Consider the following 14,037-nt stretch of genomic DNA (forward strand, 5'->3'; position numbering starts at 1 on the left):
AATAGGTAATCCACATCATAAAGATGTTTTTGATGATCTCCTCCTTCTTCTTTGTTTTGATCAATGTTGCCGCTGAATACCTGGTAGCGGCATCAATGAGATGTAGTATCCACACCTCATTGTGGATGAACTCTTTCAAATCCATGCAAACTGTGTGATTAAATCTATTGCCAAGAGGCAATCCCACAACCGGTCGCAGTGGAGCTTTTTTAAATCTAAGGCAAATTTGACAGTTTTCGCAAACCTCCTCAATCGCCTTTATAAATTCCTTGTCATTGAATTTGCCACTTTTTTTAACCAAGGAAACAAGTTTTTCCTTCGAGGCATGAGCAAACTGTCGATGAAGTTTTTCTGCTTTTTTTTTTTTTTCTGTGAAAGAACACTGACCAAAATTCTGAACATGTAATACAATGTTCTTAGTACCACTATGATCCAACAACTTATTTGTTAAGGGGAGACAATAGTGCCCTGAAGTTGTGGTCTTTAGTTCAATACATTTATCAAAAATCCAGCACATATCTTTCCGGAAATCTAGCACTATTCCTGCTGTCTTCATTGATTTGTGACTTAATAGAAGAGGCAAGTCGTTTTTCACAATATCTGCTTCGATATAAACTCTTATACCTCCGAGTGTAACCGGAAATTTAGCAACTTTAATTGCTGTGACAGCCACTCCATCACCAAAACAAAAACTCCGGTCTGAGTTCGTATACTTCACTAGTTGCAGGTCACTTTCATTTAAAGTATCTAAATAAACATCAAGCCACACTTCGCCAGCCAGTGTGCGAGTACAAGCAGAATCCAAGACTGCCATTCCAAATGTTTCCTTTACAAGATTTGAGATCTTTTCATTTGTACTGTTCAAATAAATATTTTCTTGAATGAACAACGTAATGTGTATTTGTTCTGTCGCTTCCGTAAACCTGGGCGTATTTCTAGGACACTCTCTAATTAGATGGTTCGGAGACTGACATTTGTAACACAACAACACGTTTCCACTTCGGTCACATGGATTAAATTGTCCTCGACGAAAACGCCTTTTGTTGTTACCCGGTTTAGAATAATTATAGTTGACGATTTCGGGCTCTGATTTCACTGCCGGTACATTTTCATCACGATAAATGTCACCAAATACTTTCTTTATCGATTCCTTCATGTTTTGATACGTCAAAACAGAACACGTTGTCCGCGCTAATTTTTCGTTCTCTTCCGATATGTTAACCGCGTTCAAAACAAGAAAAGCTTGCACTCCTTCCGGCAGAGTAATGTAGAATTTTTTTAATCTTTGGTACAAAAACTCATAACGAACAAGAAAGTCATTTATACTGGTACCTGACGATCTTTTATAAGTGTAAAATTCCTTAAAAGTCATGTAAGCGCGCGTGTGTTCATCCTTTAAATATATGTCATCCAGTTTCTTTATTAAGATCTTCAAGCCATCTCGTCCGCCGATGTCACTTGTTGGCAATTCACGGACACATTCTCTAATATTCGGTGGTAGCGTCAAAAACACTGCTGGCCCTTTTTTTTCCTCAGAAAGATCCGTGAACAACGACCACATTTCAACGTCTTGTTTCCAGTTCTCGTAAACATCCTCCCCCTCCAACAATGGAGGTTGTTTGTTCGAAGTTGCCATATCCGATATCCGATCTGTCTAGTGCTACAGACAAGCTGTACAAAAAAAAAAAATTTTTTTTTTTTTTTTTTTCGTTTTGTCGCACACAGAGGGATATCTCTGCTACCATTTGTTGAGACACTTGTAGTCTGTCTAAACTGTACGAACGAACTGACTAAACCAAGATGGCCGACTCCTATTTATATCACCACAAGCAAGGGAGGTAACCATGTAACTGAAGCAAGGGAGGTAACCAATGTCTACATTAACATTGGCTTCTGAGACAGAGAGATGCCAAAAATAGTTCCATGGTGCATCACTCTACTTAGTACACCCCATCCCTCTTCAAGTATATGTCAGTAGAACAAAGTTAGTAGCGCTATTTAACCCATAACTGCGAAGATTTAGGAAAGGTCACACTTCCCCCCCCCCCCGAATAGTATTTTCCCAAACATCTATCTTAGAGTTCATGTATTAGATCCATTGCTCTTTCCGCTTCTTATAAAATCAGTCCTCTATATAATTTTAAACACTTTCCCACACCGGAGGCTATTCTCTATCTAAACCATGTATGAAGTATTGTCATATTTAGGTAGGTGAACCTGTCCTATTTGAAAGTTCTTGATAAGGTGCAATTTGATTGGCCACCTTTCCTTCTCTGCACCTTGTCTGTGACAGACATGATGTTACTAGTTTCAGTCATATATAAGTCACTTTATGTGTGTGTGCGAGTTCCTCCACATAGTTTCGAAATGATTGAGCCTATCTTTTGCAAATTTCACACAAAGGTAATTTATATGTCTAGTAGTATTTTTGGATATGTTTTGTCCAAAAATTCATCCGATAAGTATCGAAAATTGAAAAAATCCGATCTTAAAAAGTCTTTCTCTCTTATAAATAAAAAAGACAAATTTTTACGGGGGAATATTTTACGTTACACCAATCAAGCGAAATAAAATCTCAGCAATTCATTTTTGAAAATCAAAAAAATCCGATCTTAAAAAACAATGGTATAACTATGTCAATAGACTGGATGAGAAATACAAAACAATTAAGGTAGCAGGGTCAGTTCACAGGGAAAAGAAAAGAAAAAAAACATAGGAGAAAGTAATAAAAATGGACTTGAGAGAACATGGGATAAAAATGGGCCTAGCCAGAAATAGGCTAGTTTGGAAGTCAATTTTTTTCAAGCCATTCAAAAGATGCCAGCATGTAAGACTAAAGTTAAGCTGATGATATTTTTAGCTTTGTTTTTGTTTTTAAACATAGAATATATTTTTATTCAGATATTTTTTTCTCTTTCCTGATAAAAATATTATTTTACAAACAATTTCTTTTAGGTTAATTAAGAGAGTCTACTAAAAAGGACTTCATAATTTCATTTCATTGCTCTGAATCTTGTGTTGGTATAAAATGTTACGCATGCGTAAAAGTGTGAGGTTTTTATAAAAACAAACTGTGCAATTACATAAGAGCGTGAGTGAATGTGTATGTGTAGAGAGGATGCCTAAATACAAACCATCTGTCTGTATATTCACACACACACACGTCTAGACAATTTTCACAGCTACCCTCCTATCCCCCCACCTCAAAAAAGTGCTGTTTGCAGACATTCTTCTCTGATCATAAATTTGACTTCATGTAAGTGACTGACCTTTCTCTCATCCTCACCTCCATCCATCCATCCAAACAACTACTTACCTAAATTCTCTTCTTTGTTATCTTTATTTTTATCGCTGGCTTCGGTTCCTATTTTCTTTGGTAGCTGATTTTTTTTCCATGCTTTTCCTTCCATTCTCCATCTCCCCCCCCCCCTCTTCGATATCCTTTTTTTTTTCTCAGCTTCTTCCAACCACCTTTTTAACCACTTTCCTTCATTCACAATTTCTTTGTCAGCAAAAAATAAAAAAATAATTAAAAACACCTGCAAACTATCGAAAGATATTAACGTTTGCTTGCCTTCCCAAATTCCTTTCCCACCTCATCAATACTACCTCTTCTCCCATTTTGCATTTTCGCAATCATTTACTTAAACCACTGGTAGCAGTCGAATGTGGCACGAAAGTTCAAAGAAAATCAAAGATTTAGAAACATTTTCCAACAATGGCATTGTTTCATGCATTTATGTTTCTGAATATATCAACAAAATATGTGGTTTGTTGCAAGCACGTTTTTATTCCAGAAAGAATGCAGCGGAGAAAGAAAACAATTCCATAACCATTGACAAAATTCCTCAAAATCCTGCATCTTTCTATTACCAAATCATAGAAACAACTAATAAACGAGTACTCCTTGTTCTTAGTTCTTTATAAGGGAACATAAGAGGAATGTTAACAAGTGCTTGTCTCCTCCCTCGTAGCCTATTTATTTTTGTTAAATGATGAACCTTCACATTCTCTATGAACTAAATATTTCTGAGGTCATAAATTTTGTGGCTTCTGGAATAAAAAATAAACTTTTGAGAAGAAACTAACATAAAAAAAAAAAATGGTGCTCCACAACTTTATTAACAAAAGTTAGTCATAAAATCTGTTTTATTAGTCAGATAAAGCACATATTAGCTCATGTTGTTATAAAAGAAAAAAAAAAAAATTACTTTCGAGATTCATTTTTTTATATTTTATTCTGCTTGCTATTTAAATTCGTTTTAGTAAAATTTATAGCAAAGTAACAGTTTTCACTCCCTATCTGCAAAATTCTCCTATTTTACCCTTATACACTGGGTACATGATTTCATAAGACATTATTTCCTACATACACTAGAAAAAAATATCTCCACTGGACCATCTGTAAAAAGCTGAATATCGAATGTAGCAGCAATTCCTGGAAACATATACTAAAAATAACAGTTGGAAGTAAGTCATACACCATCCACTATGACTGCAATTCCTACAGCTATGTACCAAGAAACGGAGCTATTAAACCCGACAGTGATATGGGACAAGAAGAAAAAAGAAGCAACCTTAGAAGTTAGTGTCCCTAATGGTCCTGGATTAAACAGAGCTGAAATGAAAAGGATAATGAAATACCAAGGTTTAATATACGATATGAAAAGAAACAGGAACCTTAGGAAGATCACCACCATTCCAGTAATTATAAGAGCAACCAGACTCATGAAAAAGAATTTCAAAGATTACCTGGTAAATATAGCTGGTGAACAAAGTGCAAGAGAGATACAATTTCACTTAAAGGGATGGTTGGAATCTTAAAAAGATTTTTCAGTTGGAATGTATGAAATAGATGGCAAATGTCTGCATATCTCCAGCTAGAACAATCTTTTTTTAAGAGAAAATAGTGTGTTCTTTTCATTCACAAAGATCACCTGATCAATTTCAATTTACAATATTTAAAGAAAATCCGATTTTCTCTTTCATTAAATTAACTTTCAAAAATTCTGTTTGAAGCAAAACATTTGGTAAATTAAAAAAAATTATTTTAAGACAATAGAATCAAATTCAACCGAAAATAGCGCAACCTGCATTCACCGAAAAACAGTGCCTTTCCAAACTTCGTCAGCTTCAGTTTACAATATTCAAACAAATCTGATTTTTGTTTCTTGTTTTTTTTTTTTTTTTCATTATGTTTGATGTCGTAAGCTGCTGTTTGTGTGTTCGTGTCTTTCGACATCTTCATACCTTTTGATTATAACATTTCATTTTTAGATGATAAAAAATCATCATCATCATCATATTGCCCAAAGTATTATTAATATTAACTTGCTCAAAAGTAACATTTTACATAAGGTGAGATTTTTGTGTCAACATCGATAGATTCGGATGATGACAGTATTAAAAAAAATAAATACACAGCAGTCAGCGTTTTCAATAAAACAATATAATTAGTTAACTGGAAATTACACATTTGACATTTTATTTTACTTAGTGCAAAATAAATCAACGTGGTAAGAATAAACAACATTGATTTCCTGGTATATTCTTATCATAAAAGTAAATCCTGATTTTCTATTCATGACTTAAAAAGGTACGATCTCAAAAACAAATCAGATTCTATTATTTAGGAGCGATTACATGTAAACAGCTTGAAAAAATATCTGCAAAAATGAATTTTTTTTTTTTTTTTTAGATTAAGTACTTTAGATTTTTTAATGGGTGATCACTTTTCTCTATAAATTTAACATGAGCATCTACTTCCTACATGTAATCGACCCAAAATGTAGAATCTCAGTATTTTTTTTTTTTTCTGAGGGAAGTAAACTACGATAGTAAAGAAAAAAAAATACCCTTAACATACCGTTTAAAACTTTTATTCAATTTTAACTATACTTTATATAAAGCTTTCTGAATTTTTGAGATTAGGATTGATAATTTATATTATTTGGATTATTCAGACTACTTTTCTCATCTTAAGTGTTATTTTTATAATATTTCAGTCTATGCAACCTCCGACCTTCTTCAGATGTATCTTGTTAAACTCAAGAATCTTTCTGTCAAACAGAATTTGGAACAGAACCCTTTAATTAATTGATAAGGGTATATAATAAAACATATTAAACTATTTCACAAATCATTATACAGAACCACATCCTTATGTTTGCTTTTTAATTATACATTACATTACTTGATAGAGTAACAACCCCCCCCCAAAAAAAAACACAATGCCTATGTTATAGCTATGTATGCATACTGACATAGTCAAATATAGTAATTTCGCTATATATCACTTATATTTTTTTTTTTTTTTTTTTTTTTTCCTAATTAGGTTTTTCTGCTTACATCATAGCTCAGTTGTTAGAGAGCTGGTCTGATAAACTGGAGGTTGAAAGTTCTATCCTAAATATAGGTTGGGTTACAAACAATATTGTTTTTAGCCATTATTTTTATATATATATATATATATATATATATATATATATATATATATATATATATTTGCGATTATATTCCATTCAGTTATGTTGAATATCACCCCCACTATCATTTATCCCCCTCATCAAAAAAAAAGCATAAAAGTTGTTTTTTTAAATTAAAACATATTTAATCAATTTTCTTTCATTATTATTTATGAAGCAAACTTTAAGAGTGACGTCTGTGTTATCAATTGTAAATACAACACAGATTAACTTTGGTGAGAGGAATGGGGTCAATGATATTAATTTTTATATTTAGAAAATGATCAGACAACTTCATGCGTCAACATAACATTTTGAATTACAATATTAAGCAGTACAAAAAAAAAGTATGTCCAATAGATCTTAAAATAATATTATTTTGATTAAAAAACACACACACAATGACGTAATTTAAAAATAAAATTGAAGTAAAAACACTCAGCGACAATACTAGGTAGGGACGGCTAGCATAAAATATAATAATCTACAGACAATTATTTTATAACTCATCATTGTGACTAAACATAGCAAGTGTATCAATCCTGAGATTTGAAACCTGAACGTTAGTCACTATGATGATCACTGGTGTAGAATTCTCTACCATCTGTGCTAAAATATTTGCTATATATGGTTTACCTATCATTTTCATTAAAGATTATGCAAAAGAGTGAAACCAATGTAGATAAATTCTTAGAACCGATAGATAAACACTTCCCACCCCAATATAAGCGTGGCCTTCGTTATTAAGACGGTCTCGATATAAGCCCCATAGAATATTCAATATGAATGTTGTCAAAACCAGCTATTCTTGTAATCCATCCATGAAATCTTAAATTATTGCTAGTTCTAGTTCCTGCCCCCAATAACCTTCATGGTCTTACAGAATTAAAGAGAATTGTCCCTACAGATGAAATTTTTTGTTAAATCAGTTATTTACGATGGCCAAAATAACACTAACCACTAAATGAAATATGTGCTAAGATGGTACAAGGCAATCTAATTAATATTGTCTACTATCACGGTTCTATTTCATATGCTCCTTCCGACAAACATCCATTGTATTTCATGCCTCTTCTCCCTATCCTGTCAGTCTCTTCTCATTCTCTTATCTGTTCCAACAAATATCCCATTGTCTATATGTATTATTATGTAAGCATTAAAAATAATACATGATTTATAATAAATATTAAATTAATTTTTCAAGTTTTTAATAAAATGTTTTGCTTTACAAATAAACTGACACATTTTCCCCCCTCTCTCTTTCAGATTGTGCCGATGTTTACAATCAAGGGCATATAGATAGCAGTGTCTACTATGTGAAACCAACATATTCGTCATGCCCGATTCCCGTGTGGTGCGACATGGACACACCCCCAAAAGGATGGCTCATGATACAAAGACGTTTTGATGGCAGTCTAGCCTTCAACCAGAATTGGAAAACTTATAAAGATGGATTCGGTGATGTAATCCGAGAATTTTGGCTCGGAAATGACAATATCTTCCTGTTGACAAATCAGGGTCACTATGAACTGCGTATCGACCTGTGGGACTTTGAAGGTAACCGTGTTTATGCCATCTACCAGAATTTCAAAATAGAGGGTGAGAGAGACAACTACAAGCTTCATATTGGAGACTATAAAGGAAGTGCAAAGGACAGCTTTGGTAAACACAATGGACTCATGTTTAGTACTCCAGACAATGACAATGATAAATGGAGTCAATATCATTGTGCAAAAGAATGGGAGGCGGGATGGTGGTTCACAAACTGTTGGTTTACCATTTTAAACGGACCCTACTATAATAAATCGAACGTCAGTTACCGAGGAATCTCGTGGAATGAATGGAAACATGAACAATTGAGAAGGACAGAAATGAAAATACGTCCTATTGTGAAGAAAATAGTAACAACATAGAATTCGATGCAGAAAGTCTTGAAATGTTCAAGAAATATGAGTGCAGATAAAAAGAAAACTAAATAAAAATCAACAACAACAACAATAACGACGATTATTTTCTCAGAGACGCTCCAACTTTCCTATACCACCCTCGCCTTAACTAAGGAAGCTAAGAATTTTATTTATTTTTTAAAGAAAAACAATAACAAAAATGGAAAATTAATGCCTTTTTTGTTTTTCTTTTAAATATTTTTCTTCTGCTCTAACGCAAAAAGAGCTGGAAACTGCAGAATCGTCAAAATATTGGCTAAAAGTATTTTCTCAAAATTAAATTACGCAGCCATTTAATTTCAAATTCTAGATTAAACTTTATGCAAACGCTTTAATAATTTTTTTTTTTTTAAATGAGAATAAAAATAAATATGACAAACTTGTTTTGACGTCAATACAGGTCAAATTAGTTTCATATAGCCATGTCACATGCAAAAAATTTTATGAATCATAGTTCAGCCAAGAAAGACCACAACTGGTCTACGAGTTTAAAACCAAATTTTGGTTCTTTAATAACAGCCTTACAATTCTAAAATGTCTCCCACTTTTTTCTTTATTATCATTAATCGGGCAAACTATTGGATACTTCTGATTATGAATTTAACATACAAATGAAGAAAAAAAAAATCAGACATTCTTCATTATTTACAATCTCTTTGGACTATTGTCCTCATCAATGTTGATATTTATAATTACTAGTGGTACCATTGAAAATTCCACAGTTGTCATCTTCATCTCTTATATATTGCTGCCATGTTTAAAGATATTTACATTCTATGGACGTCCAGCACGAACGAAGACCCTACAATATTATTGTACCATCTTTGTTCAAAGTGAAACATGCCTATCTAAGTACTCTGGTTAATGTAGTTTAAAAATATATCTGGTTATAACGGTCTATCTTCAAAATCTTGGTAGGAGTTTGCGACATACTTCCATTCTATGGACGTCTGGTGCAAACATAGACACACTATTGTACAGCCTTTGTTCAAACTGAAACATACTTACTCTGGTTAATGCAGTGTCAGAATATTTGGCTATGGAGGTCTATCTGCAAAACCATTTGTAGTGTTGGTGATATTTCCATTTTATGAACATCCAGTGCTACGTAGACCTCACAATATTATTGTACCATCTTTGCATAGAACAAATATTACACTTTAATATTAACTCGAAAGCCTAGAAATTATATCTTAGAGTTTCATGTTTGACAAAGCAACATCAGATGAAATTTAATGTATATATTTTGTATTGCAACTTTGGTAATTGAGCGATCCCATCTTTAAAAAACAGTTGGAAGATGATAATGCAAAGTATATTGTTTATTTACAGTGATGGTTTTCCCATGATTAAATATGATCGTCTTTTGATTTGTTTTGCATAGGTTGATATTTCTTATATATATATATATATATGGCATAATCATGTTTATACAACAGCTCCCATTAGTTTACCGAAGTTACGCATTGTTGGGTCTGGTCGGTTCTAAAATGGAGGACCATTTGGGAATACCAGCTGCTATATGTGCTCTTTGCTTATAGTATTGTTTCCAGTTATCTTGTATTTCTCCTTGCCACTGGAATCAAACAATGCTGACTCAGGAGGAGAGTGGTTAGGGATTACACAACCGTCATCCAACCAGGATGATCAGATGGTTATCATATTTCTGACAGATGAAATCCATTTCTTACATACTTGAATCAAATGAAGAACATGATTTTAACACTTTTTTTTTTCAGTTTCAAGAAGGTTCATGCATGCAGCATAAGTAATCATGTGGAACATGATCTGAATATTTTTTAGAAATCGTTACATTTTTTTTTTTTTATTCATAAAAATTTTGCCTTGGCTAAGGAAATGATTTCTACAAAAAATTGGTCAAACTTCAGACTATGCAATTTTAATACTGGAAACTTGCATGGAAAGTTTGGTGATATTGTGGAGTTTCTTGAGAGAAAGCACTGACCTATGTTGTGTTCAAGAAACTCAATTTAGATGTAAATCTGTCAGAATAATTGCCATCTAACACATGTCAGCTTGTAAAACAGACGTTAAACCAATGATGATGAATAAACTAGTGATGGGACGTTTCTAATATTTTTCTCGATTCAGATACGATTATTGATTTTCTTCTAAATTCCTGATTCTAATAAAATTATCAGTTCCAATTTATTTCTAAATTTCTAAATATAAAGTTATTTGTTGAGATAAGTGAGAAAGATTACTGTAAAAATTCATGTAATTTGTGCATATATTTTCACAAACATAAAATATCTTTGTAAAAGTGATCTACAAATTTTAATTTTTCTGATAGTCTAAAATCTATAAGCATTTATCATTTCATCATTAATACGAGCTTTGGAAAATTAAATTACAAATAAAAACAAAATAGTTTTTGGTATTGCAAAGTAGATACAAATTTTTCCATTTTCGATACCTCAAAAAGTTCTGATTTTTGCGATTTCTAATTCTGATTAATCATCTTGACACTAGAATAAACATCATAATTGGTTCAAGTTTAAGAAATTATGAAATATCAACATACATAAATAATTATTTAAATATGGGTGAAAATATCATTGTACATATATACACCCAAAGAAGGTAAGAGATTACATCGAAACATAGTAAAAAAAAGTTTAAAATATCAATGTTAAATGAGGACAGTTGTCAGAAGAAAGAAATATGAATAATGATGGAATTCCTTATGGTTTAGAAGAAAAAAAAAAACAATTTTAGTTTACAAAAAAAAAAAGAAAAAGGAAGAATTCAAACAGATCTGCCCACTTGTGCTTCTCCTTGGTTTCCAATGCCTACAAGACATTTTCTTTGAGACTCTGAAAATGTGGCACAGAAAACCATTAAAAGAGTTGGTGCTTTAGAAGATCAAAAGACATTGGCAGAAATCCTTGTAGACTGGCTAAAGAATAAAAAAAAAAAAAAACATGCCCTCCTTTTTAACCCCCACCTCCAACATGAATGTTTATTCCATCAGTGCCAAAAGTCTTTGATCTGAAATCCTTTTTTGTTCAACGCTGAAAGCAAAAATTAATTTTAAAACTTTCCGCGAAAAATTTTTTTTAAAAAGTTTATAAAGAAAGAAAAAAGTGGTTTTCTGAAGCCAATTATTTAGTTGCAGGTATTTTTATATTAAAAATGAAGTAGCTATTGCTGACGACGCAGGGTTTTTCAAATTTTCCTGAACTTTACAGTCATGTTAAGAAAGTCCTCCAGTCAGTCAATGAAGGGAGACATTGGAAAAATCACCAAGATGAATAACTTGTGCATCAGGAATAGGGATCATGTGTACTTTTTGTTAAGTTTAGTTTTTATTGTAATTAGATATTTGTTACATCATCAAATTGAGCCATAAAATAAATGTACAAATTTGAATATGAAAAAAAAATTGTTTGTTAAATTAATAAATATTTCTTGCGTAGTTTCAATAAGAATTATTTCCCTTAGTTTTCATTGGTTTGTGTTATATGATTGATAAGATGGATTAATGTCATAAAAATTAACATGTTATATGTTCAGCGTTTCGTCTTTATTTCAAGACTTCCTCAAAATGATTAAATTGAATAAAATAAAATACCAATAATAATAATTCTATTTTATTTTTTGAACATATAACTTGGTTTGTTCCTTTTTCATATATATATATATATATATATATATATATATATATATATATACTTTCTCATCAAATCACAATGTATGAGGTTCAGGTAACCAAGTTGTCTGAAATCCACACAGATGATTTGTTAATAGTAGTGAAGGCCTTGTGTAGAACAGTCCACACTTTTTGGTACAACTAATCTCAGTTGATGCAATGGCTGCCACAAGACAAGCAAACAGTAGTAATAGAAGAGATCTTTTATTAAATTAAATATGGCTTCAATAACACGTAACTATTCTTCCAAATTTTTTCTACTTTATGTGATCATGCCCAATCCTTTTTCTTTTTAAAGTGAAACCGTTCCAATTTTTCTGATGAGTCAATGCAGAAAAAAAATTCAATTGACAGACTAATAACTGATTGTTTCTGCATTACGAAACAGAAACAGGTGCTGTAAAAAAGATACAGAAATTCTGACATGTTGAAAGAAAAAAATGATAAGATGAATAAAATCTTGGAATTTGGAATACAGCTGTTTTGTCATCCATTTGTATATGCTCTGTTGTTGAATTTAACATACATCAAGCTTTATAAATAAAAGGATCGGTATAAATAAAGGGTGGAGTATAATTAAAAAAAGCATACTTTTCCCATTAATATGAGATAGATAGAGAGATCGTTAGTTACAATTCCCAAAGCAGAAGATGTATTTATTTCATACTCATAGTATTTTATTCACAAATATAGTATGTCTTACACGCATTTCGTTGGATAGCAGAAATTCACCAAAAATACTGATCAGACATATGTGTTCCTCAAAAAAAAAAAAGTCGGAGAGTTCTTTTGTTTTGTAATTTTTTTCTTTAGAATAAAAAGGATATGGTGAAGCAAAAATGTTGATATTAATAAAAAGAAAATGTAAATCTTTTAAAGTTTGTAAAATCATAACAAAAAATTAAAAACAAAATCTTTTACTTATTATAGAGTATATATGCAATAATCTTAAGAAAAAAACTCATAGGATTCACCACATACATGGAGACATTATTTTACAGCACAATATTTGATTCATCAGAACTCAGATATATATATCTCAGAACTCTGATATATATATATATATATATATATATATATGACCAAGAAACTTTGTATTAGTTGAAATATTCAAACTATTGTTCTTATTCTTAAGTTTTCTACTTGGTCATGGTTAACAAAACAAAAACAACCCCATGAATTAAATAAAGGGTTTAGTTCAAAATTCTGTACAGATTTCCAAGTTCAATATAACAATTCCTGCATTCAACAAAACATACCTGAATAAGATTGGGGGTTACGTTTGGCCAAAACGTTGTGAAAATAACATCCAATATGAGAACATGAATTTAAATAATGCAAATAATACAAATTATCAATCATCATCCAAAAAAAATTCTGAAATATGATTAAGAAACCTTTGAAATATAATTCTCATTCTTCACTTCAACCTTCATAGAACTTATTTTCTTACATTTGACATTTCTAAAATGCTTTTTTTACATCAACGTTCTTACAAAAGAAAAAAAAAAATGCAGTTGATAATTTTCGAACTTTTAAGTTAACCCCACTCTCCCCAATGGTTCATTTCTACTTATGCAGCTGTCATAGCACAAAGGCAGCATGCGTCCACAAATTTAACCGACATAAGTCCAGTTCAAACAGACAGGAGTACATAGAAGCCAGAAATAACTGTAAGAAAGAAATAGCGACAGCTAAGAGAGAATTTACTGAAACCACCAAAAAACGCATTGAAGCACAGAAATTAGGAACCCGAGACTTTTGGAAAATCTACAACAGTGTAGTAAATAATGAGCAATCAACAATTCCCCCACTATCCAACAATCATGAGGTTGTTTGCTCTGCAACTGAGAAGGCTATCATGCTTGCCAGATGGTTTGCCTCCAACTCTACACTGGACTCTGCTAACCACCCCCTCCCTGACTTTCCTTTGTGGACAAACGCCACACTAGAC

General features: G+C 31.9%; 2 protein-coding genes across 2 annotated transcripts in view; one reads left to right on the forward strand and one right to left on the reverse strand.

Annotated features, from left to right (window-relative positions):
• Window positions 1-9,061, forward strand: part of LOC145292749 (techylectin-5A-like) — a 66,281-nt gene extending 57,220 nt beyond the window's left edge. Inside the window, exon 2 of the mRNA XM_080138787.1 lies at window positions 7,731-9,061. Within this exon, the coding sequence (XP_079994913.1) occupies window positions 7,731-8,377 (647 nt within the window). The 3' untranslated portion in view covers window positions 8,378-9,061. The remainder of the gene's footprint in view (window positions 1-7,730) is intronic.
• Window positions 1-14,037, reverse strand: part of LOC145292744 (protein disulfide-isomerase TMX3-like) — a 252,942-nt gene that overhangs the window by 121,950 nt on the left and 116,955 nt on the right. The window lies entirely within an intron of this gene.

This window comes from Euprymna scolopes, chromosome 2 (genome assembly GCF_053919585.1).
Source record: "Euprymna scolopes isolate OS-2025 chromosome 2, ASM5391958v1, whole genome shotgun sequence".
In the NCBI taxonomy this organism is placed as follows: Eukaryota; Metazoa; Mollusca; class Cephalopoda; order Sepiida; family Sepiolidae; genus Euprymna; species Euprymna scolopes.